This window comes from Morone saxatilis, unplaced genomic scaffold (assembly GCF_004916995.1).
Source record: "Morone saxatilis isolate NCDOM2014 unplaced genomic scaffold, NCSU_SB_2.0 Contig9, whole genome shotgun sequence".
Lineage (NCBI taxonomy): Eukaryota > Metazoa > Chordata > Actinopteri > Moronidae > Morone > Morone saxatilis.
The window spans coordinates 6648200-6675012 of record NW_023340268.1 but is presented as its reverse complement, the minus strand read 5'-3'; the positions used below and the strand labels follow the sequence as shown (position 1 = coordinate 6675012).

The 26813-nt window shown below is 40.3% G+C and overlaps 1 protein-coding gene across 3 annotated transcripts in view; it reads right to left on the bottom strand.

Moving 5' to 3' along the window:
• Nucleotides 1–1258: 1258 nt before the first annotated feature.
• The window catches only part of samd12 (sterile alpha motif domain containing 12), a 95499-nt gene continuing 69944 nt past the window's right edge, over nt 1259–26813 (bottom strand). For 2 of the 3 annotated variants that reach the window (XM_035681627.1, XM_035681626.1), the window contains exon 5: nt 9072–9205. In XM_035681627.1, the coding sequence (XP_035537520.1) occupies nt 9111–9205 (95 nt within the window). In that variant the 3' untranslated portion in view covers nt 9072–9110. Of the gene's footprint in view, nt 5680–9071; nt 9206–26813 lie in introns of those variants that run through there. The other variant, XM_035681628.1, reaches the window with a different exon arrangement.

Here is a 26813-nt window from a genome sequence, read left to right as displayed (position 1 = left end):
GGCTACCTCTGACTGAAGGTAAAAATATATCTGCCTGTACTTTTAAAGCTAATTAACATGTTCCATCTTGTTTAATGCCTACAAAACCTACATAAGTATCACTGCGCAGGGCCAAGAAATAGTCCCTCAAATAACCCCCCAGTTAAATCACAACAAGTCCTTTTTACACTTTTGACAGAGTAGCTATTTCCCACCTTTTCTAGTCTTTATGCTAAGCTAAGCTAACAGTCTCCTGGCTCTGACTTTATTGAACAATATGGGAGTGGTATCAATCTCCTTACCTAATTTTCAGCAAGAAGGCAAAGAGTAAAGTAAGACTATATCACCCAATTCCAAACTGGTACTTTAACATCATTACAATTAACTTTAAGGTGGCCTTGGAGCAGCCGTCAAAAATACAACTGCTTATATACTCATTTGTATTGTTATATCGGATGTAATAACATAGCTTTTTGTGAAATAAATAAAGATACAGCAGAACATAAACATAGACAAATAGACATAAAATTCCTTCCAGAAAATAACTGAATACCTAGAATTAAAAGGCAAACATTTTAAAATAATGACTTTACACACATTGATGTATTGCATTGTATTGTAAGTGGTTGTAATTTAATGCAGCTCAAAAGAAAGGGTTTTATACTTTTGCTTATCTTCATACTGTCAGTCACATACTGGTTTCTTGCTGGTGTTTTGTCTCAGCAATGCAACCAACAGGACGTATTCCTAAATTAAAGGTGGAAAGGTAAAGAACGGCAGGTAATAGCCAATCGGAGATGAGTAGTGTTTGTGGCCAGGGTATTTATTTTTGACATGAGTTTGCACATTCATTTGGTTTTGAAATGTGGCCTTACAAACTCTGTAAATGAAAAATAAATACTGTGGATACACGTATTGCGTGTGTGTGCGCACATTAGAACTGAGAAAACACATAAAATGCATATGTGCTCGTAGTGATTTCCAGTTGTGATCTACAGCGTCTCCTGCAGGGTCCCAGAGGTCCCTGATGGAGGCTGCAGTGTGCTAACCAGAGGAGACCTGCCCCAAACTCCAACGTCACACCGCTTCAGCTACAACATCTTTCACATCTGTCAGGTAATTTCTTTTTTTTTTGCAAACTCAGTCTACATCAGCTGCGTGAGTAGATGTAAACACACACACAAACACAAAAAAAGCCTTGCACAGTGTGAGAAGATTCAGAAGTAGTCGTAACTATTAGTTTTTCAATCACACACAGGAATAAACAGAGAACACATTATACATGAAGATTAATCTGTTTATTATATATACTCATCATGATGTCAATATCGTCATTAATATCCATCATTAGGCACCTTATATGTAGATAGATTGGGAGTAGAGACTTGGTCTGCATGCCTGTTGGTTACAAAAACACTCAGAACAGAATCAAAACATGCTCTCAACACGGCAGAAAAAAAATCTTAGATTTGTTGTCTTCTGATTGTGTTTGAGGCGTCACATACATGTTTGCTTCTACATTTGTTTATGCATAACTAATGTGAAACCTGTGAGCGGCTGTGGCTGTGTTTACTGCTAATTTGCTGAGAAAAATGTGTGTGTATATAGTAAGTGTCGCTGTGTGTGTGCTAGTGTATGTGTATTTTACACACAAAGTCTGGGTTTGGGTGCAGTTCTACATGCATGCCAGCATGTGTGAAAGTTCTTGTGCAATAACGTTGTGTGAGGTTTAGTCTGGTGTTCTCTTGTTGAACAGCGCACTGTGTATCAGCATCTATGAGTGTGTGCCAAACCTCTTACAGGTACTGGGAGACTACGTGCTGAGCAAGTTTAGGCAAGTCCTCGGACACCTTGGCACAGTTGCCAGATCTTGAGCTGGTTATACCTGGATATCAAAGCCAAAAATACAGTGGAAAGTTTCCCTTATGCCTCTGGAGGAAAATCTATTCCCCTTGCTCCCTCCCCCTGCAAGTAGGGAGCAAGCACACACTCTGGAGAGTAACAATAAAGAATCAATATTTTACTGCCTACATCCAGGGTTATTACAGTGCTGCAGCCTGGGATATGGGTCACTAAAACAGACTGCTACATTTGTTATGTAGTGGAAAGCCTGAAAGCAAATTTAGGTCTTGACCCAAAGTTTACACTGTCTGCATGAAATTTGTAAAAATCAATTTCAAAGACGCTTTGAGTTAAAAGGAATAGAACACTTTCAATAATCCTTTACAGCCACATTGAAGTGCAGAATTGCAATTGAATTTGAATACACACAGCACTTTCTTTACAGGGCCACAATCAAAACTATGATGAAATCCAAGGCAAGTGGTTCATATACTGTGAGATCACACAAAGTCAGCCTTGTGTTCTTCTCCCTCTGGATTTGGGAATGCATGGACCTTGGTTTTGTCAGTCTCTTATGTGCAAATTTGAAGGCTTCTGACCATATCCGAGAAAAACTTCAAATTTAACGAAAAGAAATAGTTTGATATTCGGGGAAATCTTAGATGACTTAGATGAGACCATTGATACCACTCGGTGTAGAGCTGGAGCCGTCTGACGGGTAGCTTAGTGCCTAGAATAAAGACTGGAAACTGGGGGAAACAGTTAGCCTGGCTTTGTTGTTGTCTAATGTTAACAAAATCCACACTCAAGCATATCTGAAGCTCATTAATGAACATGTTATATCCAATTTGTGTCATTCTATAATTTCTTCGCTTTGGTTTTTGCACCGATTAAACAGCTGATAGGTGGATTTTTGGACAGAGCTGGTCTGTATGCTAAGCTACCCTGACTGGCTGCTGAATGTAGCTCTATATTGAATGGTCAAATATAAAAGGTGGCATCAATTTTATCATTTAACCCTTTGCAAGAAGCAAATGATTTCCAGCTAAATTGTAACTTTTGCTCAAAAGTGGTCTGAAGTATTTGAACATAAGAACAAAAGCAAGTTCATACAAACAACGTGCAAAAATGACAAACAAGCAAATTAGATGTAAATTGTTAAATAGTGGACTTTTGTTGCTTTTGGACAGTGTAAGGCTACCTGTTTCCCCATGTATACAGTATTTATGCTAAGCTAAGCTAATTGTCTTAAATATGAGTGGATTCAATCTTCTCATCTCATTGAATAAGTGTATTCCCCAAAATTGCTAATTTTTCCTTTAATGCCAATAAGAGGGTATACAGAATTATGTATAATGAAAGAATGATGATCAATTACTCATATTATTTAAAAGGGGAAAGGGGCATTTGCATTAATGAATCCAGGTCTCAAACTCACTAAGCTTTCACCACTGCAAACCATTTGTCCCAGTTCACATTTTTCACGGCTTCTAACCTGATACTGAGGAGTGGAGAAATTCCAAATTTAACGGAAGCTCGAGACCTCCCCTTCCTCCTGTGGCCTTGACAGACATGGACACGGCATCTCCAGCCGACCGTGAAATAGCCACTTGTGTTTTAGCCTGAACAACTCCATTCCTATGTGACTGTCAGCACACACAAACGCACACACACACACACACACACACACACACACACAGTCCTTGAAGCTTTTGTAATCCTAAAGGACTGACTGTATGTCCCGAAGAACTGATCAATACTATTCAATCTGCTCACAGGTCTTTGCCGCATTTGGCTACAGCTACTATCCAAACAATGAATTGCTGGACACTGTGGGACCCATGTACAAATGGAATCCCATTAAAACGCAATGGCTCTCAGGGGCCGACTGCTGACCCCCTTCTTTTCCCCCCACGCTCCAACCGCAACAGCTATTTTATGCTCCTCTGACTGACAGCTCTGATCCAGAAGAGGAAAGATGTTGTTACCATGACAACAGCTCATGCTACACCGGCGTGGATACGAGCTTTTGATAAATATCACTCCAGTACACTGAAATCAGTGGCTGATATTAAGAGGTCATTATACTGGCTACAAGATTTTATAATGTATTTACACTCATAGACATAATGAAGAAGATGACAATGGTCCGAGTAACAGCTGTTTTGTTTCATGACAGACAGATGTGCTTTTTAAGTGCAGTTAAAATACCTATAATATCAACAGTGAGTGGCCATTATTCACATTGACAGAGATTTGAGTTTCTTATCAGAGATAAATAGAATATCTTCCTAACAGATTGACACACAACATTTCCATGATGAGCTTTTGCACACAGCACATCTCCTTTCTACACTATTTTCAATATATCTCATCTAAAAATAGTTTCAAGCAGTGAGATGGAAAGCAGACAAAGCAATAAAGAGTCGGCGATACAGAGGGGAGGAAATGAAAAAGGCTCTTCTTTTGTTATCCGTGATGTCTTTTCTTCTTTTTCTCTCCTCATTAGCGGTAAAGAATTTCAAGTCGAAGTATCTCTCGGTTCACGAAGCCCTTTTGCTGTTCCTGCTCCTTTTTTTTTTCAGCCACTCCCTTTCCCTTTGTTTCAGTTTACCTACTGGCACGGTGCTTTTAGGGACACCAAGGGAATTTCCTTTTCGCAGTTCATCCCTTTTTTTTTTAGGTTCTGCTTCATCTCCTACAGATTGCTTTTTCACATCGATGTCGTTCATTTCGTGGGAGCCAACTTAACCATACCTAATGTAATGCCGGGTTCAGTGCTTATTCCCAGACTAACTGTTGGTTGTTTTCACAGTGAAGTTCTCTGAGGCTTACTGTCTTCCCTAAGAGAGTGATCCACAATATGGAGAGGACAAAAAGTGAGGAGAGATATGGACACTTCACTGGGCGTTGTCAAACACCGTTTACAGGATCTATGCACAGAATGAGAGAGAGAAAGAGCACAAAACACATACAAGATTGTGTAAAATGTCTCGCCCCTTTTGCGGTTGTGGGAATAGTCTGTGAGGAGATAAGGAGGCAGAATAAGGGGAGGAAAGGTGTATAGTAGTGGTCTTGTGGACAGTCATTATGTTGCCACCATTGAAAGCTCAGCAGAGCGCCACAAGAGTATTGTATGGGAGGAAATACACATTTAAGTGCTACAATGAAGGCGCTAACATGCCACAAACAGACCAAGAGACTGCGTTTGAATGTAGAATTATTTATGTGGATTATAGGTGTCACTGTTTACTGTAAGGGTAGGTGAGTTCCCTAAAAGCAAATCAGCACACACACGAGACTATCCAATTACAAGGCAATGGTGCAGAGATTATCTTTGTGTTTAAATGCTTTTAGGAAACCCAGCCAAGCAAGTGTTAAATTCTGGGTAGATGAAGATTAGGAGGGCTTGGCTGCCGGCGTGGTTCTTGGGAGAAAGGGAGTGAAGTGATGTCTGAGAGGAGTGTAGGAGTTATAGCGTGAGAGGCCTGGTGGAAGTTTGACTGTAAAGGTCAGAAATGACGGGAGATGGGACGCCTGTAATGGAAACTATTGGTCAGATTCCAGGAAGCTGTGAGGAATTGTTTGGACTGCGAGGAAACAAAGCAAGTCAGAACTCGTGGGAGCTTCTCAGGAGTGGCTGGGAAGAAGGCATGAGTTTTTTTCCAGATTGGTCTTTGGAGAAGACAAGGACGGAGACCAAAGGCATGAGACAGAGAGTTGTGATTGTTCCCTGGAGAAGTCTGGGGATCGCATGTTGAGTGGATGTTGGCAAGGCGGTGGGTGTCTACGTCCTTTTGTGACCGGGTATTCCTGCTCCGCCAGGCTATGGCGAAGACGGAGTGCACTCCAGAGAGGCTGCAGAGAAAAAAAAACAGAAGACAGTGAAAGGTTAATTAGAGAAAATAATAGAAAAGACGGCTGGGGGTGAAACAGAAGGCTTGTTTACACTTTGTTTTAAAATGCATTTCGATTAACCGAACCGTGTCTTGGACAGCCGAGACACATCGGCATTCACACCTGTGTCAGATTTGTTTCACTAATGTACATGTATAGACTATTCCAACTGTTGAGATACAGCACAAACTTATTTGCGACACACAACGTTGGTGCCACCATATCTTGCATTGATGACGTATTTTCCTGTTACGCCCTTGTCGGGGACTTAGCGTTTATCATACAAAACATCAAGTCAAGTGGTTTGAGGGATCGGATCACAATGTGTCACAATGTGGTCACTTGTATTTAGTGCTGTCCACTTGTGATCTGATCACCCAAGACCTATTTTAAAGTTTTAACAAGGTCCAATCAGAAGTGGCAAGAAATAGAAAAATAGAATGAACACAGAAGAGCAAAAAGAGAAACAGTGACGACCGTCACAGGAAGAGCGGGGAGGGCCGGGTGCAAACCGAAACCGAGCGAAGTGACGTAGATGAGAGAGGAAATTAAGAAGTTGAGATCAAACAGGGAAAAAAAGAGAAAGGGCCAAGATAACAAGCACGGGCACAGTGAGGCATAAAAATGGATCAGGGGGATGGAATTAGAAAAATAGAAGAGAGAGGGGGGAGATAAGAGAGACAGGATAAAAGAGAGAAATAGGGAGAAAAAGGGGGAGGACGAATAAAAAGAGAAGAGACATAATTATAAAATGGCACGAGAAAATCAATGCAGTGAGCGTCATTGTGCTTGCAGGCGCCGTACAAAGGGAGGTGGAGAGCAGCAGTGTGTCCATCAAACGCATACACACCACCACATGTCAGTGTCACACACACACACACACACACACACACACACAGAAGCATTTCAAATGCAGAGTAAAGACAAGGAGGATGAGTCAGGCAGATGAAGCGGAGAGAGACAAGTGACATTTAGAGCTCAGTCGGAGCATGTGATGACAAGGCACAAAGATACATGCCAGCCCGACTTCGACAACAGCCTGTGTGTGTGTGTGTGTGTGTGTGTGTGGATGCAGAGCTTGGTGCAAGGAAACAGACTTGTCATTTTATATATTATTTTATTCAACTGAGGGCAGAGAGCCAACACAGGGATGAGGATTCATATTAATATTTTGAAACTCAGGTCCATAGTAAAAAAATATGGAATAAGAAAAAGTTTGCAGATAGACTTTTCAAGTGGTGAAAGAAGTACACAGAAGACAAAGACAAGTCAAAGACATTCCTACCTATGTATATACCTATGAATAGTATATTTTGGCCATTAGAGTCTCCTCAATATAACACACTGGACCTTTAATACAAAATCCTCTCAAATTGGGGACTCTGTGGTCTAATGTGCATCTATTGTGGGGGTCCTCGACATAAAAAATGTTTGTGAACCCCTGCTCTATAACAATACATAAATGGTTATAAAAATGAACATGTATTTATGGTAAGGTAACAATGGTGGAAATGTCTGTCCATCCAATCCTACCTCCTCCTGGAATTGACTTTTTCACTCTATATTACTGTCACATGACGCCCTCATTTGCTCCAGTGATAATTTATACGGTCACAACAGGTGTTTTGTCACTTGACGTAAACATGTTGTTCTGATATGACTGATGTTGTTATTCCTCATCTTTTTGTGTGTAACAAAAGTATAAAGCAGCATAAAATCGGAATACTCAAACACCTCAAAATTGTACTTAAGTACAGAACATGAATAAATGTAATTAGTCATATGCTTGTTTATTATTACATACACACACACACCCACACACCCACAGACACTAACACACACACACACATTAACAGCCATGCAAATTCAACAACGTAATATTCATCATTATTGGCAAACACCGCAATGCTTCAAGCTATTTCTGCTCAAAAGCATGTAAACACCATGTCAGCCCACACACACACACACTCCTTGTTAACTGTATTAATGCCAGGGCTTATCAGTGCAGCGGGACCACACACCACAAAAGGCTGAAATTCATTACAGTCGTAGGAGGGCCTTGACAAGCTGTCAGCATGTTCGAAAGATTCTTCAAATCCCCCTCCCCACTCTGCCATCGGACAATGGTGAGACATACACACACGTATGCATACACACAGGAATGTCTACTGGTCTACATCCTGTTTTTAAGGATAGTTTGCACACACAGACGCAAATGGCCACATTTACACCATCAAACACAGAAAACTCTGCTCTGAGTCTTAATTTCATGGGTAGTTTACACTGGCTCTCTCGATCACAAGCAAACACACACACACACTTGCAAACATATGTACACACATTTTTTCTGAGGTAGTGTTGAATGGAAAGCATGCCCAGAGGTGCAGTTCAATAACATACTCTGTATTTCCAATTTATGTACGTCACTATGCTTCTCTTGGCTGCCACAGTACATACACACAAATCCTTCCTCCCTCACACACACACAAACACAAACACACAATACACATGCTCTGCATTTTAATATTAAGGATAGTTTGCTGTTATGGCTGTGGTTACTTTCATAGGAAAAGTAACCTGATGATCAAGGAGATTATTGTTACCATAAAACCAAGCAGAATAAATAAAAACCTGGATGCTTTTACAACCTTTAAGCAAACATATTTTCCAATCTGGTTGAACAGTTAAGTAGCAGAGTAAAAGAAAAGGAGTATGATCATCCTTCCACTAGTGCTGTTTCAGTCTTCAAGGACAGAAAAGGGCAAATTACTCTGGAAAATCTTTTCTTTAACATAATTACTATAATCTGCCAAACCTAAATTAAACAGACCAGCATGTGAATGCCTCTCTGACATGAGTGTGGAGTGTGTGTGTGTTCCAGTGTCTGACAGAGAATTACAATTTCAACATGTTTCTGTGGTGTGTAATTGCAAGTGTGTGTGTGTGTGTGAATGAGAGGCAGAGAACACTCGGTTTGTCTCCAGTTATTAAACTAACCAATTACAAGGCCCACTCATCACGTTTACGTCCCAAACAAAAGGAGAGTTGATCTATTATTAATGTACTGTTCCGCAGTGTAATTCACACATGGATTTGGTCTCATACCTATACGTTCACACATGAATGCTTGCACGCACATCACAGACACACACACACACAATTAATGTAGCCTGCAGTAGCTCAGTCTCCTGTGCTGTCGATACGAGTGAAGAATGTGATTTGCCAGTATTAACAGATGAGGAGCTTTTCAGAGACAGGTAGTAAAACGTCTGGATCACCAAAATTTCTCTCTCTTCCTACCATGCTTCTCTCCCATCTTCATATCTCTTTCCATGGCTCTCACCTGTGCATTTGTAATCAGACGTGTCTTGCTTGTTTAATCTGAACACACCTCAGCGTGCAGCCGCATCTGTCACCCCTCTGCCGTGTGTCACGTCAGGGATACCCCACCAGGTAAAGCCTGGCTGACAGGCTGACAGCTGGAAACCTTTAAAGGTTTTTAAAGGACAAGAATGGTGAAATGCAACTTTTCTCTTATTGTTAACAAATGCCATGAGAAAAACAACAACAACAACAACACATGCTAGTAGCAGTATTGTTGTGTAGCCAAGGCCTGGTAAAGCATATTCCTCTGTATCATAGATTTCCATTTTTGTCCCAAAATTACTAACAAGACTAAGATTCAACAGCCATGGCTAATAATTCTGTGAGGCTGTACTTTGGCAAAATGGTGTTTTGAGCTAAATGCTAAAATCAGCATACTAATATACTCATGGGTATAGTACGAACGTTCTAATGTTAATGTTTACAATCTTCACCATCTTAGTTTAGCATGTAAACGTACTAACATTTGCTATTTAGCTTTAACGTATGTAATGTACTGTTTTATATTGTTTTACCGATTGATGTTCTTGCTCATGTCATTGTCTTTGGTATTTAGAAAAGCGGCTCTTTAAATTAAAATCGTTTTAGTATTATTATTATTATTAAACACAATAAGTACATCTGGGATGGGAATGTCTGATTTGGTTTTGCCTGGGTATTTGATATTTGACAAATAGAACATTTGACTTGATCATTGTAGTAGATGAAAAAGGTGCCACAAAAGTGGATTATAGTTATCTTTCTGGAGCCTTTGGTTATCGTACCAAAGCTTCACTGCAATTTAGTTGTTGTGCCTATTTAGACCACAACCAAAAATATCACAACCGCTGGTGGCACTAAAGGAAAGTCAGTCGACTTGACACCCCTACGCTGCTAGGGGCGACAAAATTGAGACACCTTTTCACAGCTGCACTTCTTTCATTACGATGGACACAAGTGATTCCAAATTGATTCCACAAAGAAAACAAATGCACTGTTCACTCCTGTTTGAGTGAGCTTGCGTACAGTTTGTTCTGTATTAGAAAAATTAATAAAATTATAAAAAAAATGCTGTGGGCCTGTGCTACAGACAAGGTTATCGAGGTTAGGAAAATTTCTAAAACAGGCTGATACATTATTGATTTTGGTCTTTTCATGGGATTTGTTGGAGAAAAAGAAAATATTGCTTGGATTGAATACCTTCATTCACAGTTCAAATCCTGGCCTTCAGGACAGGATGGACCACAATGTTGACAAGAAAAAATCAGTTATCAACCTATGTGGCTGGACAATAATTGCTTAATTACCAGTCAGCCTCATTGTCATTAATCATCAAGAACTTTCAGAATCAGAATCAGAAATCAGAAAACTTTAATAATCCCGGGGTGAAATACTTGCTTTATAGATGAATATATAGAAAATATAGTAAATAAATGATCTGAGCAAAAGGTAACACAGCAAACATTCCTTTTTTGAAGCAGTGGGTTCCCAAAAGGTTTGGCATATGCCACTTTAAAATGGAAGCATGTGACTGCATATCACATGTTTTGGCACATAAATTGTTAGCAGTTCAAAGAAAGATTGAGTTTTTCACCTCTGAGATGGCATTTGAGGGGATCTCAATTTTAAAAAATGGTTGATTTAGGGAAAGATTGTGGTTATGGCAAAGAAAATATTCTTGAGGTGTGGTAGTGAACTCAAACATTTTTTAGCATTAGGGTATGATTATAACTAGGGGGGAAATAATAATGGTTATAGTTGATTAAAGGCAAAATTCTGATTGCAAATCATTAACAGCATTTCTGCTATTTCTTGCACTGATATTGCCATTGGACACAAATCCAGAGGTGTGGAATCATGCAATATGAACATATGAGATACTGGACTGGTTGTTAAAGATGCAAAGACAGACAAGGTCAAGTGTTTCACTGCTTAACATAAGCCTACATTAGAAACTGAAATAAAAGCAAAAAATAAAGATGAAACTACCCAGAACTTATCACATGACACCAGTGACCTACAAAGACAAAATCTGCAAGAGTCACTGGGGAATGATCACGTTGGTAGCTGAAGGTTAACTAGTATAGAAAACTCTGGCCAATCATCACATGCTTGTGTGTACTTTTATTCGATTTCTGCACAACTCCACTCTTATAAGTTATCATAAACATGGCTGTGGTCTGGACTGATGATGCACTAATGAGGAGAATGCTTATTATTCATTTATATATTGATTTCATGTTAGGTATAACTGCTTGACACAAAAGGTGTCCAGCAGAAGGTATAGTTGTTGAAACTGAGGGTCATTGAGTCCGCTACATCACATTCTCCACAGGCTTGAAAGTTCAGCAGTTAGGATGGGCCACATAGCATATATGCGCACACAGGAACATACATCTCTAATATACAGCGACTTCTGCCATAAAATTATGGCCACTGACAGGTGAGTATATCATGTACCTGTCACGTGGGGGTTATAATATTAAGCAGTGAACATTTTGTCCTCAAAGGTGATTGTAGAAGCAGGAAAAATGGGCAGCGTGAGGATATGAGCGACTTTGACAAGGACCAAATTGTGATGGCTAGACTACTGGGTCAGAGCATCTCCAAAACTGCAGCTCTTTTGAGGTGTTCCCGGTCTGCAGTGGTCAGTCCCTATCAAAAGTAGTCCAAAGAAGGAAAAGCGGTGAACCGGAGACAGGGTCATCGATGGGCAATACTCATTGATGCATGTGGGGAGCAAAGGCTGGCCCGTGTGGTCAGATCCAACAGACGAGCTACTGTAGCTCAAAGTTAATGCTGGTTCTGATAAAAAGGTGTCAGAACACACAGTACATCACAGTTTGTTGGTATGGGGCTGCATTACATTATGACCACGAGGGCTGATTGGTGTACATATATATATATATATATATATATATATATACACGTAATAGAGAGAGAGTTTTGAGCCTCTGTGGTGCTCAGATAAGGTTTAAAGAGCCTTGTCTCCCAGTGTGTGTTCAAAATAGGTCATCCTATTCTGCGACTCCAAGAAGGCACGCCTGCTTCTTTTCCTGCCCTGATTTCAACAACATAAACAACTGATGGGAAGTTTTCCCTCTCTCCATCTATCCCTTTAAAGCGGAGCTCCTCATCAGCGTAACCCAGTGAGGTTAAGTAAATAAGTCTATTTTATGCAGAGTAAGAGACAGAGAAATGGTAGTTCTCAGTGCTTGTATTTTGGTATTCTTACTTGTGTCAAGTTGGATTTGTTTGTTACTGTGCCTTTTCCAGTGCCACCTGCCACCACCAACACATACACTGACACACACATTTTCCACACACAAACACAGACCTTGCCTCCATGCTTCAGCTTCCTTTAGTTGCTCAGCGTGGGACTGTCAAACTGAGCTCAGTACTATTTCTTTACTGTGCTGCTCTATCATGCAGGATATCTCTCCTGACACAGAGCTGTCATGGCCTTCAGGGCCCAAAGATGGCAATGCAAAGGAGCAAAAAGTGGAACAGTAAAAACAAGCCCCTCATTTATTCCTGCACATGTATGCTGATGTCTGCATGTATCTAGGCTATATTTTTATCTGCATCTTTGTGGCTGAAATGCTTGTAGGTGTGGAAATTTTGGTAGATATGACTTCAGATGATTTATGGTGTTAAACAGGAAAGCACAATACCTTAGTTTACTATGCTGACATTACCGGTGTGATTAGCCTTCAGCAACATCAGAACATCAACATTTGCTATGAGCTATGACACTGCATTGTATATTCCAGCTCTTAAAACAGTTTTAATCATTCATTACGCCTAGCCAAGAAATAGTGCAGCAACATACAAAATACCATTTTTACACTTACGTTTTTGTAGGGATTAAACAAATGTACAGGTATAAGGTATAATATGTTAATAGTGAGCTTTGGAGGCGCTGGTAGGTGAACTTTTGGACAGAGCCATACTAGCTGTTTCCCCATATCTGGTTTATTTGTGTTTTGTACATTACACATCAGACACCCAATGAGGAAAAGAGTGAGAAAAGGTAGAGGGGGTGTAGTAAGACAGGTGGACACAGTGAGCGAGAGAACTATGACCCTCAGCTCTCAGGTTCCTGCTGACACTGATAAATACCTGAGGAATGGGACACAGTCGAGAGCTTGGCTACGCCGTCATTAACCTTGTGAAACCTCAGCCTGCGCTGGTGATTAACGACACCCTATTATGTGCTATTAAACAGCAGCATAGGAGGGTCTCCTCTCCCATACCAAAACAGATGTAATACTGCCAAGGAACTACGGCGTCTTAGAGGAACTTTCCCTGGGCCTGACAACATTCTCCCACAGGGACCAGAAAAAAAAATCAGCCCTTAACATTATACATTGACTATGAAAGATTTGTTTGCAAGTTGCAGAATGACCCACTGTGGCCTAATATCCTCTGACTGCTGCTTCTTTGCGTGCCACTTACATGTTTCCCCTCCCTGTCTTGTTCAAAGGTCTGTTATTGTTTATTACAATAGAACTTGGTGGAGTCCCCACAGAGGGCTCAGTGATAAGCAAAATACTCCGACACAGAAAGAAGGCTTTTACCATATGAAAGGCAGGGGAGAAAAGAAAGAGAAAAAACGAAGAGGGGAATGGGAAACGGATAAAGCGAGAAAAGATAGAGGTGCTGGGACGGGGTGGAGATGTGGGGAGTGGAGGATATATGTGCTGTATATGTGTATGTGTGTGTGAGTGAGAAAAAAAGAGAGAGGGAAGAGAGACTGGGGCGGGCAGGAGGGAAAGATAAAGGCAGAGCTGTATTCCCTGATGTGGCTGCTGTGTGTTGGCTCTTCGCAGCTCCTGCTCCAAGGATTACTGCATTTACACTTCAGCTTAAAAATAGCCCCCGTGATAATTTATTTAGCTGGAGCACGCCATCCGGCATTGTGTTCCCAGAGAATAGTTTTTTCCCCCTGTATATGAGATTCTTTCTCTCCCTTACTTTCTCTCCCTGTATTTTAGCTGTGATATTCTCTTCCTCTTCGTATCTCTTTCTCTTAATCTCCCACTCCCTAAGAAACTCGCCTTCTCTTTCAAAATATCACAAATAAACAAGTGGCTATGTTTACCTGCACAAACCTGGCTGCTGGTTATATTTCTGTCATAATCTTATTTGTGCTGCTAAATTGGTTACATGAACCTCTGACACCCTCTGACTCAGCCTGATAGTCCGTAACACAACACTTACTGCTAAAATATTCTGTTTTAATGTTGCTGATATTTTCTTGCATCCATAAGGATTTGGTACTTTAAGTTTCACACATGACAGCAAATAACAAAAAAGAGCAAGATGTCGACATAATGTATTAATCTGCTGTCACCCTAATCTGGGTCCAGATGCATAAAACTCTGTGTTTATATTTGCAACTAAAACCAAATGCTCAAAAACAGACACATGCATCCAATCTTTTTTGTCATGTTTATAGACCTGTTTATATTCACGGTTCTGTTATAAATATAAATGTGAAACTGGGTACACTGCGTAAGCCTAATTCAACTCCCACAGTTAACTACATTTCGGACAAGCAACCTTCATCATATGTACTATATGCAGCCATATGAAGTGCCAGATGAGGGTTGCTTGAAGGAACCACAGCAGTTCAATAAGTTTACCATGATTCGATGGCATGTGGGAGCTGATTTTTTACTTCACTTATTCTCCTACATATCTAAATACAGGTATGCAAAGATCACTTTTCTTGTAGGACTCACTCCCACAGTTAGCTGTGGAGATGTGCATGACCATAATCATTTGTTTACTTATCAATACCTATGAATCCCTAAATGCTCCTTTGATTGGCATATGGATTGCTGTCTAGACTGCAAGACAAATGATCAGCCAAATTATCTTATAACAGAAGCTAATACTTTCATTATTATATTCCATCTTTTACATACATTTCATCTCCACTAGATTACATAATACTGTAGAAATCGAAATAAGTACACACAAGGTGTACACATTCGCTCTTTATAATACGTGTGGGTAATGAGGTATGCATGGTTGTTGTGCAAACTCAACATTTATACATTTGGTCAGTGGTTTCTCAGTGTCATAGTATATGTTTAACCTGCTTACTCTGACCATGTTACTCTGACCATGTTATCACATTTAGATGTGAAGTTACCGGGAAATTCTCCACGCAGTGTAACCAAAGCCATCCAACATGAGCAAAATTGGCATTACCACAAGACTCCTGATTCTAGGACAAGCTCCTAAGCCAATGATATACAGCTCAAGTGAAGAAAGCAAGTCTATTACCACAGTGCTATTCAATTTGCCCTTGGGATATGCTTGTTGAGCGTACTTTGAGCGTGCTTGAAGGAAACGATCCCCCTCAAGTCGCTCAGCTGATACGGCGGCCTATCAAGCCTGGAACAGGGGGCATGTTCAAAGTCAACAGCACTTAAACATACGATATGAGAGGCCTTCAAAGAGCAGAGACAAAAAGGCTTGGTTGCTATTTTGGAACGAAGTGCTTCAGTAGCTGAGGTTAAAGGGGATCATCAGTCTTCGTGGCACAACAAATCTCATTTTCCGCAGAAATGTGATGACTCGACAGCAGGGAGGACAGCAGTGATGTAAATGGTGGGTGCAGGAAAGTGGGGCTCACAATAAGGAAGACATCGCAATGTATTCCACTCAGCGCTTTCTCTTTTCTGTCTGTCTCTCTGTCTCACTTTCCGTGTTTCTCACAACAGCAACCCCAGTGAATAATGATGACCTCACATGGCGCCATCACAAACACTTGACAACTCTTATTTCCTTTTGTGAGTGTAGTAATGGGATCTTATTTCTTTCTATCAGGTTTCTGCTCTTCTGCCAACTGTTAGCAGTTCTGTGGTGAGCAGGCGGCACTGCATGTTGCCTTCTGTCCAAACCGTGAATCATTGATCACAATGTTAGAGGCAGAAAAACAGAGATGCTTTCAAGAGCCACTACATTATTTGTTAAGTTAAAACAGTTAAGTATTATTTCAATATGTTTTAACTAATGTACATTCAGTAAGATATAAAACTGACTGTTTGCTAAGCCCTGCCTCCCCCTTAGTTACTGTGGCTAAGCCTGTTAAACGTTCTATGGCACGATGATAACTGTAGCAGATTTACTAATTTAAATTCTTAGTAATTTTTATCCAGTTCACCTTAACACATCCATGACTAGCCAAACAAAAGCTGAGGATGAATCTAGTTGGAGAACAAGGATGGCATGGACAACTGAATAACTCATTTTAAACTAATGAAGCTTTTATCATTGTGCCGGTAAATACTCACATACAGTCTGAGAACAGACTTATTTAGGTTATTTTGATGTGCTGGCAAAAATAACTGAACTCTAGAAAATCACTTACTGCAAATTTGAAATGCATTTTGTAGTTTAACCATCTTTATCTAATGTGATTGCAAACCTTTACAGTTGCAAGCAATGTGTCACTTTTATAAAACAATAAAAATGACTCGGCTGGAATTATCATATGCAAACGGCTGACAAAGAAAACCCAAGACATTTTCTTTGTGTTTTTCTCATTTTCCATTTAATCTGACTCCGCATCCGTTCTGTCCCTGAAGGCACCATTGCCACTGATGGCATCATTATCCTCTTTCACACAGTGACAACTTAAAGAAGCAGCATTCAGCATTTGGATGCAGTTGCTAAACGTGCAGTATTGAAAACATATATATGCTTTTCTCAATCTAACCTGCATAACATATGCATTTAAGAAGTGATGAAGCCCTCACAATTCTCTTTGGGGAGACATTGTATACACTGAGAAAATAAACTTGGGTGGAAGTGCAAAAGCTTCCTCTCAGCGACTTAACCAATCACCATGAAAAGAAAATTTCATTTTCCTCTCTACTGAAAACTTTTGGAAACACTTTAATTCCCCTTGAGTGGCTCTGGGATTTCAAGTTTAAACTAATTTGCTTGTCTGGTAATTAAATAAGAAGTCTATTCTACAAACAATTGGTTCAGCCGGTGCATGCAAGCTTGTAGCACTTGTTCAAGTGTTTGTGAGTGCGATTTCGAGTGTGGAAGTGCTCCTGTGTATATGCATACAGTACATGCGTGTTTTCAGGCACATTTCTGAGTGTGTTTGTTGTGTGGGTGTTGTGAGAAAGATCGCCTTCTTTGAGAATGATTAAAAATGTTTTTGTTTTCCCTTTTCTGGGAATCAGAAAACCAGAAAAAAGACAGACCGTAACGCATTCTGGCCATGTTTAGAGCCATTACAGGGCACAATGTAAGTAGATATAATGCAGAAACATGTGCTTATAATTAAACAAATTAGCTAAATTGAGATTTTATGCTCCTGAAGACATACCTAAAGCTGTTGAACACCTCAAATCACCACATTACTCACTCTGCTGCTTAAACATTATTTACAAGCAACTCACACAAATCTTACAAAGCAAGAAAGCAGAGGACCTGAATCTGCAGTGTCATCAGGCAGACAGTCTTGAGTTGCTCTGCAATTTAAATATGCAGGGAGGAAATTCAGTTTTTTTCTTGTGATGCAGCTACATTTGATCATTTGAAACAGATAAAACCCATTGCATCTAAAATCTTGAGTAAACTTATTGTCTGTGATGTTTAATGCTTGGTTATTCTGTGAAAGTATTCTATAAAAGTACATTTTGGCATACCCACAAACTCTCACTCAAACCGCCTTATCTACCTCTGCTTTGGCTTTTCCAGAGATTCCCCACAATGCATTTGAACAACCACCAGAGAACAGGAGTGAACTTGTTGCATTCAATTTGTGTGGGAGGAGAGTGCAATACAGATAATGATAGCAACAGCATAGTAACTGCAATAGATTGAGTATCTCAAGGCAAAAAATGGGAGCATTATTCCCCTTACTCAATAGACATGATGTTTTGTGGCTGCAGTGCCACAAGACACGTTGTCTGTTGTCAGTGGGGAAATTAGTATCTGCTCTCTTGTAGAGTTGTGTGACTGTGGAAAGTAAGCACAAAATGCTGAGTCTATAAAATGCTTTTGCCCTTACAGCTGCACTAATCAATATTTCTTTTATGAATTAAGAAATATTACTGTGTGAAAGGGGCCATTTGTGGTGACAAACCCACAGAGAATTATCATCTGACTCTGCAGTTCCCTTCAGGCCGAAAGGAGTGTCTTTCAGCTCATTGTTTAGGTTTTAAGGCTCACACTGACTCATCACTGTAAAACCAGATAAGTTCATTTAACTCAAAACATTGTTGAAATTGATTACATGAACATTTTTAAGTAAAACTAACTATATTTTGTAAGTTAAACATACATTATTGATCAACTAGCATCAGTAATTTTAAGTGAAATTAGTATTAGTAAGTAAATAAGTATTTGTACTGTGAAAACAAAATACTTAATAAAAGTTATTAATAAGGAAAGTTTCTGTAACTTACAAAACGTTAGTGGCACTTAAAATGAGTATTAAAAGCTGCTTAATAAAGAATCTTTTTTAACTTGTGTTACTATATTGATGTAATCAGATGTTTTGAGTTTTTGAGAACGTATCTGGTTTTACAGTGTTCAGTTATTTTAACTCAAAAACATCACATTATAGTGGCACATTACAACGTCCATTCTCATACTCCAAATATTACAAACAACCTGACTGAACTGTGTGAGACCACGAAATTAGCCTAGAAAAACTAAAAAAAATTGTAAAAAAAAAAAAAAGTAATTTCTGTAATATCTGCCAGAAAAACTACTTCAAAATATGTTGCTAACTCTTCACTCTTCACTGGAGTTTAGACTTAGCTTTCATATAGCGTAAGGCAGTGTGCAGTCTCCATGTGCTGACACTAAAAATCTTCCCACCAGTCCTTCACACCCTCGCTGCTTCAAACAAATCACCTGAAGTGATTGTGTATTCTCTTCGCATTGCCTGCCCCTGCTGACTCCGTAGCATTAAACGTGTATTTACCAGCTGGGGGTCTGAATACATGACGAGGCTCCTGGATTCCCAGCAGGACCATACCTGCCACCGCTACACCACATCGCCCTTGAGCTAGACACCTTAACCTTAGCACAGCACACAGTCGAGTACGCATCACATCAAGCCGGCTGTGTGCAAATGGATATAATGTTAGTGTTAGGGTGTGTAGGTCCCAGTGGATACAGAGGGGGCATCTGCAGGCAATGGAGGAGCCATATGATAAATATTAATCATCATATGTGCTGTAGATCTCGGGAGAGACTCTAGAGATTTTAGGTATTACCTAGGGGGAATCTACTATATACATTCATTAGCCATCAATACTGACATATCCGCTGCTGCAACAGGGCGCCACGTCTCAGCATGCCCTCCATTCAGAGCACAGTAGTTAGAGCTTTACGTGTGTGTGCATGTGTGTTCAAATTATTACCACCACATGTGACAACAATGTTCCTACTGTGCGACAGGATAGCGATGCTCTATGGTGTGTGTCTTTGCATGTCATTCAATAACACACTTTCTAGTGCCTACCTGTAGGTTTATAATACGTCTGGGTCAACAGACATTGGGAACACAGAGGGAGGTTAATGTGAAGCAGATAGTGTGTCTGCCTCACTGCTGGCGAGCATCAGCATTGTTTGCCAGATGCATTAGGGACACAGTCAGTGAACGATGCTGCAGAAACGTATCCATTTGGAGATTGTTTTCAGACATCTGACACACTTGAGATGTGATCTGTTTAGATTGCATGATACTTGAAGAACCTTATTATTGAGAGTGCCTCTTATAATCAAGCACTCTTCTTTCTTTTTTCATCATCAGAGAGCGGTTATTCCTGAATCTTAATCTATCATCATGTCTCTTCACTCGAATTTCAGGGTGTGTGATTAAGCAGAGGAGCAGATCTAGAGGAACGAGGCAGGTCAGGGAAATTATCTTTTAGGCTTTTAATTCTTAGCCTGTTTCCATACCTGTGATTTGCTGCCTACATACAGTAAATAACCCTGGTGTTGCCTCAGTTTTGAAAATAACCAGTCAATCAGAGCTTAGAGATTGAGGATGCCATCTTTCTGTGCCAGAACCGGAACAATGGCAAACAAAAAAATACAACAAAAATGGTGACAAGTAGATGAGATCAAAGGTCCATAGTGTAAGATTTTGGAGGAACCCAGAAATGAAATATAGGTTTGCGTTTCCGTTACTTTAGAATATACCGTTTTTATCAACAGAGAGAGTGGTTTCTCTTCTATAGTCCACCATGTTGAACTGGCATGTTTCTACAGTAGCCGAGACACATAAACCAAACAATGGCTCTCACAAGCCCTTTTGTATTTATATATTTCTTTGCTATTTGCCCCATTTATTATTGGGGCAAATAGAAATGTCAGTATACATTCAAGTTGTGTATGCATTGCTACAGTTTAGTAAAATGAGTTATGTAGCCTCGTCAAAGAGCTGCACATGTTCATGTATCCTGCAAAGCCCCAACTAACACATTTGACCTATTAAATGTACATGGATTCCCTTTTAAGTGGGGTTAGTGAAAGGCTGCGGAAGTTTTCCTGCGGAAGTTGTGCTCCACAGGCAAAAGCAGGACTGTAGTAGAACAGATTACTGTAGTAAGTGTTACATAAGTACACTACACACAGACTGGACTGAAGTGCTCCAGCATGACTCTTGCTGCTTTTGCATTGAAGAGCCAGGAATGGAGTGAGACAGTTATCACATTCATCTGTCCTTCAGGCGACAGGTAGGCTTTAAAGATAACTGCAGTTAAGTTGTGTGGTACAGTCTACTGGTGTAGGAGTAAAACCGCTTCTGCCAAAGTACTTGATTGCAATGTGTGGCAACAATTTTTATTTTAAACCAGGACTGGTCTCTTCGGGAAGTGAAAGTGAAGAGAGGGAACATTTGCACAAATGATGACTAATCGTCAAACCCTTCTTCGCGCACGCCCCGCAAATAAACGTGTCACCTGTTTTCACCGCCTACTTGACACTGAGTAATCACACAGTGAGAGACATCTGCCATGTTACTGGATGGCAGCGTTGCCTCCTACATCCACCCCAGCCAATTGGGAAGGAGGAACTGAGTGCCACAGGAAGTACTGTGGGATTAGGACTGACCCCTTTAACACCACCGGAAGCATCAGATGTTTTTTTGTGTGCTTTCTTTGTGCAAAGAATTGAACAATTATGTAGTGTATCTTAGCAGCTGATTCCTAAAATATCAATGATCCATCCTTCTTTATTTTACTGCCTTAGGAGGCAAGATAAGAAACATTACCCCAAATATTATTTCTTGTCTTGGCTGCAAATGTTATTGTAGCAACATGTCAGGTATAAGCCCTTGCAGCCATAGAGGACAACACCTGCTATGGGCACAAACAATGTACTAACTGTTTGCCAAGTAGAAAGAGGAGGAGGTACAAATGAGGCTTTGAAGAGAAAAACAACATCAGGACAAAGAAACAGTGCAAAACAGACAGACAGATGGAAGCAAGGGAGACAGGAAGGACCAAGAGACGTGGAGAGGGTGACAGAAACTAAGGATGGAACAAATATTAAAGTACTGAGACAAAGTGGGAGGCATACAAAGCGTCAGAATAAAAGAGCAGAAACAGTACAGCATTTGAAAATTAGTTTAGCTAATATGTGTGCCAGATGGTTAGGGTAAAATTAAACAACAAACAGAACATCAAAGAAGTAAAGAGAATCAAAGAAAAGTGTTCCAGTGTGCATATTGCTGTGCCTTGTTGCAGTAAAAACCCCACCCATCTAGTACTCTATGCAGGTTAAAATAAACACTGAATAATTTACAAGTGCTATTTGACCCAGGTTTGCAGGAGAGTAAGCTATATCAATTGGATCAGATGAAATTCAGGTACGCTGGATATGGGCCAGTGCTCTAATGAAGGGCTATTATATATCCTTCTGTTAACAACCCTGGCTTTTCTGCTTCTCCAAGTGTAAGGGTGAGTCTTGGGAAAGCTGACTGAAGCACTGACAGAAATGCAAATCAATTTCTTCTCAAGCATGCACTGTATGATAATCGCTCTCTTGACAAGGAATGAGTTGAGTTTTAGAAAACCTGAAAATGCTTAATTGCTAACCTGAGATGGAAGATAACTAAATTACAGTGGCCAGGAGCAAATCTGCGTAAAGAGATAGAGAAATAAAACTGAAGAATTGGTTATTCTTTTTATTCGTATTCACTTTAAAGTACTTACTGACTTTTTTTGGCCACTTTGGGGCAGCAGGATAAGCTGCAAACAGAACATTGACATATAATCACCTTATAAAGTTGAATGTATTAGCAAACAGTTACCTATTGTCGCGTTTCTGACCACCTGATGAATGCAAGTCCAACATGCACTCTCCTTTTGCTTCCGTTTTGGTCTGTACTAGGGTTGTTACAAGAACCAATACTTGGCCAAGTCGATGCCAAAGTTCTGAAAATGTTTTTCTACAGTACCATATACCTTAGGTACTGGGGATTAAATTCTTCTGGACATGATGGAGCACCTCTCGTACAGTCAAGTGACAATTGCACATGCTCTGCAGAGATACACAGAAACAGACGCTCTCTGGTGCAAATACGTTTGATAAGTGCACACCATCAAAGACACGGCTCACCTGCGCATACTGCTGATTAAAGTCAACAGAGACACACACACATGGAGCTACAGAAACAGAAAGAAGCAGGGTGGGGAAAACAGGTGTGTGTGTGAGAGAGATACAAAAGAAAAGAGTACTAAGGGAAAGGACGTTTTTCCTTGCCACCGTCGCTGAGTGCTTGTTCATGGTAGAAACTGTTGGGTCTCTGTAAATACTTTAGTAAAGTCTAGAGTGTCCTGACATAACTTTGGTTATGAATTGGTGCTATACAAGTAAAACTGAATTGAAAATTGATATTGAAAAAGCAAGGTGAGCAGAATAAAGTTTGTTTGTGAGTTCAGCAGTGAATAATAAGAAAACAGTCTATTAGAAAAGGGAAGTACATGGGATTTATTGTTTTGTGTTTGCTTTTTACCGTGGTATTGAATGGGTACCGACCCGATCATTCTGGTGATCATTCTTAGTATGTTTCTCACTGCGAACAAATCTGTCATTTGACCAATTGCTACTATATATGTATTCATTACAGCAGCTTTAATCTACATCTCGCCTTCTGTTTGGAATTACTTGAAGATGGAACAATATAAACGTACAATACTGCTGCAAAAATATCTCAAACACCAAATAAGACGAATGTCAGTCACTGCCACTAAAATTCGACTAATAGGAAGGGTAAAGTGTGCAAACAAAATTTTCATTTGTGGGTTGAGGAATTATGATTTAATTCAAAAAAGCATAAACAAGCTAATCTAATTTGAATGTTATAAGGTGCTTTAATGTGGTGGCAGTATATAATTACACCTTGTAATTTGCATTGGTAATTACCAGGAACAGAAAAGTTGAAGCATTTTGCGGTTAAGCAGGGGCCCTGTTCTTATACATTTATGCAACTATCATGTGCATGTGTGTGAGTTAAACTGTTTGTGTTAGGCACTTGAAAACAGTGTGCATGTGTGTGTGACTGGGATCCATGAGGCAGTGTATGAAAGGCAGCAAGCTAACTGCATATGCTTGAATGCCTCTTAAAATGAATCATCTATCTCAGTTAGAGGGCACAAGCCACTTAAACAAAATCTTCTTGGCCTTCTCTAGGCGCAGAAGTAAAGACAATTGTGTGCTAAACCCACTGCCGTTAAACAAAAGGATTTCATTCTTCATTACCGGTGGTGAAGAAAATGAGTTGTCTTCACGGATCAGTGATTGCAAGGCGAGCAGGTAGCGCACAAACCACCTCGCACCTCACTCTGACAAACAAATAACCACAAAGGCTTCAGAAATCAAACCAAATAACACACCAATCCTACACAGCGCAAGGCCATCGCTGGCAAGCTAACTGTGATTCAGCCTGTTAGTCAGTTAGAGGGAGTTGATGGACAAATAAGCATTACAGCCCTCGCCTCTTTATCTCCTTGTTCTTTTTAAGACTGCACTTGTTTGATTGATGGTTGAACGCAGGCCTTGATTTGTAGGAGGTGAAAAGACGGGAGTTACAATGCCTGACAAAACAGGAACAAAGGAAGAACAGATGTAGATAGACGAGAAGAGGAGGACGAAAGAGGAGAACCATTGTTAATCCTCGGCAGAGATGGGCTGACATTTGTTGGTGCAGCAGCCAGGCATTAACACTGATGCCTGGTTGAATACTACAGTACATATATGGTCTTTCTACAGATTACACAGTGGCATTCTTCCAGCACAAAGTTACTCATTTTTACCATCTTACAGTCTGTCAAGAGCAGCTGATATTTAAAATGATTACAGCTTTCATTTAGGGCTGGCCCAAATGCTCAGATGCTTTGAAGCTTCCTTCGTTGCCATGGTAATCTATACCAAAATCAGCACTCAAATGCTTCCTTTTGCTGTTTATGAGTTATCCAGTGCTGCTACGAATTTTGTGTTTAGGAGTTGTGCATTCAAATGCTCTGGGCTAGCGAGCCATGCACGTGCATAGTATATATTGGCAGAAGAATGGAACAGAATGGAAGAGGACTTATTTGTATTTGCAGGAGCCATCCCCTTTGAAACCTTGTATACTTTCTATTTTCTTTTGGGGCATTCTAGGGCTTTTCCCTGCCACATATGAAACAAGTGTCACTGCTGTAGGAGATAAAAGTCTTAACTCCTAAAATGGAGAAATGAACTTGTCAGAAGAGACTGCTGGTTTGGCTTATAACTCCTCCGTTCAATGTCATCAGTTGCCATCTTCCCTCACCGTCCTCTTCCTCCATCCCCTTAAATTTAGTTTGCACTTCCTTCTTTCTTCCCTTTCACTTAACACTCCATTTCCCCCCCCAGCTCTTATTTTTACCCACGCTCCAAATGCTATGTCATCATCTTATTTCCTTTCCCCCTCTCTCCCTGTTGCCTCTTGTTTCCTCAAGCCCCGCCCCTCCCTTGGGTCTGCAGTGTGTTTAAGACAAGTAGCTGGCAGGTAATTACTGTCACAGCCTAAAGATCTTAATCAAGGTGTAGATGTGATAGAGTCACAAGCCGAGGTGACCGTTTAAGGATCATTCACGGCACACTTCTCACTGCATCACAGCAGAATCAGTGAACACTTGGAAGATTACGTACACAAATTTGTGTGTGCTTTTTTGTGCAGACAAGCACAGTCTTTAACACACACACACACACAATAACTTGCACACTGCTCCAACCCGCAATTACAGAAGCAGCCACTTCAGGCAATTTGGAGGCTGCTGAGATAAACTGAGGTGTTTACATCATCAAAACAACGCTGCACTCGCAGGAGAAAAGAAGAGAGGAAATTAGTGTCGTTCGTCACATGTCAAGATTAAGGAGCGCTGACTTGTGTAAACTACGTCTTTTCATGTGATACTGATGGGGCTCTTCTTCAGGTTTACTTATGGCACGTTATCATGTGTAAACAAGTGAAGTGGGGGAGTACTCAGTCGTTGTATTGGAAGGAACAAGCGATGGGGTTTGGTTTGTATTACATCACGGCTCAGCAAAGAGAGAATAAAAGTAAAAAGCAAGTAAGCAACTCCCCCTCTGTTCAGCAGTGTGGAAAACTAGACCAGACAATGTGGATTACTGTATGTTCAGCTGTACATCACCTGTGAGTCACTACAAACAACACTGCCACAGATAGGACGTAAAATGTTTTGGTTGCAAAGTATGAGGCTATTAAACAGCACCTGATTGAACAATACTTTGAATTTTTGTCTTGCTTTTCATCCCTCTCAGCACTGAAAACTCACAGTGCTGCACTGTAATACTGGGCTGTCACCACCCCTGTCTTATGTACAACTGCAATCCAACTGTATCATAGCAAATAGTGCCGGTTTACTGAAAGCATAATACAATGTAATATATGCAAATGAGGTGATTCATATTCCCCCGTGCAAACTACTTTATTCATGGATTTGAGTTTCAACATTCTTGGCCTTGGAAACATCAGTTAACAAAAAGATCACACCTCATAGTCTGTTCTGTAGCTTTTGATTACATCACATGGTCTTCACTAGTTTTATAGAATTATAGATGTTCAAATCTCCATTTTTCCCCAAGTACTTAAGAGCTAACATGGGCGAGGGCTTAGAAATTTTTGACATCTATAATTTCATGACAAATGTGCAAACTCCACCTGCTTATGAAAAATCAAAAGCTCAACGACGACAATTGCTTTATTTGGCAGGACAGTGAAGAGAGACAGAAAAGGCAGAGACCTAGAAGGGATGTCATAAATAACAGGGCCTTGGGTTGGATTAGAACCCGGGCCACTGCAGTAAGGACTCAGCCTTGACTTTCTGAATGTGCTCCGGTGAGCTACTAGGGCGCCCGGTTATAAAAATATCTTTAATATTATGTGAAGGTATGTGCCCTTGTGCTGTCGTCCATGTATTATGTTAACATTTAACTGAAAATAAATCAGTTAGCACGTCTCTCCTCTATTCCTAGTCAGTACAGATCAGACACAGAAATATGTATGTAAATAACATCATCACTTTAATAAACCCTCACAACAGCTGATGATCACTTTCCCTTTAAAGAAAATCCTCTACCCTGGGTCAAAGCTGCAGCCCACTGAGACTTATTCCACTTATGTCTTCATGCACCGCTGTAAACATTTAGATTTAGTTTTATGACCTCAGGAGAGAAACAGACTCAGTGCT